The sequence below is a fragment of the Sardina pilchardus genome, chromosome 6, assembly GCF_963854185.1.
Source record: "Sardina pilchardus chromosome 6, fSarPil1.1, whole genome shotgun sequence".
Taxonomy (NCBI): Eukaryota; Metazoa; Chordata; class Actinopteri; order Clupeiformes; family Clupeidae; genus Sardina; species Sardina pilchardus.
The window spans coordinates 2923446-2925558 of NC_084999.1; the positions used below are offsets into that span (position 1 = coordinate 2923446).

Genomic DNA, 2113 nt, shown 5'->3' on the forward strand with positions numbered 1-2113 from the left:
AGTAGTAGTTACAGTATGTTGGTATGTTGAATCAGTTGGGTAAGAGTGTTTTTTCGTGAGATACCAGGGACGTAAGAGTCAGTATGTCCCTGACTGTTACATCACGGGCTGTCAAGCACTCGGGGGAGGGCGTAGAGAGGGAGGGGAGAGAGGAAGAGGGAGACACCGGCGGATCACGTCAAAAGCGAAGGGGAGGAAAGAGGGTTGCGCGGGAGCGCTGTGATGATAGCATTCATTTACAAACTGGGCTTTTACTGTCACATATCAGGTATCCGCGCCTGGGAGTTCTGTGATTAAGCTGTGATTTGAGGCGACCGAGCTGTTTTACGGGCAGTAGCAGGTTGATTCTGAGTTAGATGGGGAAATCGTGACTTGGGGGTGGGGGGCTGAGTTGTAGTAACGGAACCGTGGGAAGGGCAGCATCTTGGACCTATCAACATCACCAGCATCCCTTAGGTGCGTGAGTGAGAGAGAGAGTGTGTGTGTGTATGTGTGAGTGTGTGTATGTGAGAGAGGGGTCTGTCTTGCGCTGTGGATAACCCAGAATAAGTGCCGTCACAGGACAAGATCTACAACCGGATTTCACCGGGGAGAAAGAGAACCCCAAGCACGAGAGAAGGGTGAGTAGCCTACAATCTCAGCCTCTGAGCAGCGCGCTAGGCAACACAACGGGAAGCACGACATAGGAAGAGCAGCCAGCAAGACCGCGAAGAAAGATGGGCAAATTTGAAAATAGTTTGTTAGTACGGGTGTCGTTCTCTTTGGTATACAATAGCATTTTATTATTAGTGGTCGTTTAGTTGCCAGCAGTAGTCCTTCTTTGATAAGTGTTGGGAGCCCATGCAGGCGGACAAAGGAGTCCCATACATTACCATACAGCGCCTATACCTACACAGGGTTAAACAAAGGGAAGGCTGGCAGCACAGCTGCGCGTCTCTCTGTTTACGTTGGGATTTTTTGTTTTCATTTTCTTAGGGAGTTCACAGAAAGCCTGGCATGAGATAGCAGCCAGTACCGACAATAATAATTTATTTCATTGCTCGGAGGTTATTGAAATTGTCTGTGAGACGGCTATCATTTGCATGATTGCCGTAATAAGAGGACACGAGCCTTTGTTTTATTGTTTGATGTAAAACAGCAATAGCAATCCTAATCTATCTCATTACACATCGTAGATAGCGTTTTCATTCAATCATTTAACAATGGTAAAAACACGGATGAATAACGTATAGGCCTACTGAAATGAGTATGCTATATTAAGGATCATGCAATCCTGTTTATTCCACTCAGCTTGGCCCCCGGTCCGACCCCTGTTCTCTGCCCGGCACCTGCGCTCCCTCAGCCCGCTGTTCTAGTCCTGAACCCCGGTGCGAGTCGGTCGCTCACTTCGCACCGTCGCAATGAAGGAGCCCGACGCGATCAAACTCTTCATCGGACAGATCCCGCGGAATCTGGAGGAGAAAGACCTGAAGCCGATCTTCGAGCAGTTTGGGAAGATCTACGAGTTGACGGTGATAAAGGACAAGTACACTGGCATGCACAAAGGTAAGGCGAGCTCCTCTGTGACCACACACACACACACACACACACACACACACACACACACACAGATGATATGCACAGGGTGAGTGAACATGTAGGCTTAACACTTTGTGGTCATGGAAACTCCATATGTGTGTTCACTCATTAAGGGGGTCGATATTATTCCCTGGTCAACACCCCATTAGTGACCGCACACTGACCAAGTTCAGCCATTTGTTTCAAGTGCCACTTCCTCCAGCACCCCTGTCAGAGGGCTGACTCAAGCAGTGATGAATGCACACACACACACACACACACACACACACACACACACACACACACACACACAGCCTAGGCCTGGAGGAGGCTGTCTCTCTCTCTGTCGGTGTGCCGGTCGGCTTGCATGTCCGTGGTGATCAGGGAGACACTGATGCTTGCGGCGCGGCGCGGTGCTACCGTTTCCAGGAATGCGCGACTGGGACACGGGCTGCCAGAGCAGAGAGGGGGAACGGGTTCACTGAAGCAGGAGATAGGTGTTGCTAAAAAAAGAGTCATTATGCATGACAATTGCTCCATAAACTCCAGAGCCTGT

The 2113-nt window shown here is 49.8% G+C and overlaps 1 protein-coding gene across 3 annotated transcripts in view; it reads left to right on the forward strand.

The window, feature by feature from the left end:
* Positions 1–202: 202 nt before the first annotated feature.
* The window catches only part of celf3b (cugbp, Elav-like family member 3b), a 41281-nt gene continuing 39370 nt past the window's right edge, over positions 203–2113 (forward strand). For 2 of the 3 annotated variants that reach the window (XM_062538102.1, XM_062538104.1), the window contains exons 1-2: positions 203–620; positions 1291–1545. In XM_062538102.1, coding sequence (XP_062394086.1) covers positions 1401–1545 — 145 coding nt within the window. In that variant the 5' untranslated portion in view covers positions 203–620; positions 1291–1400. The remainder of the gene's footprint in view (positions 621–1290; positions 1546–2113) is intronic. The other variant, XM_062538103.1, reaches the window with a different exon arrangement.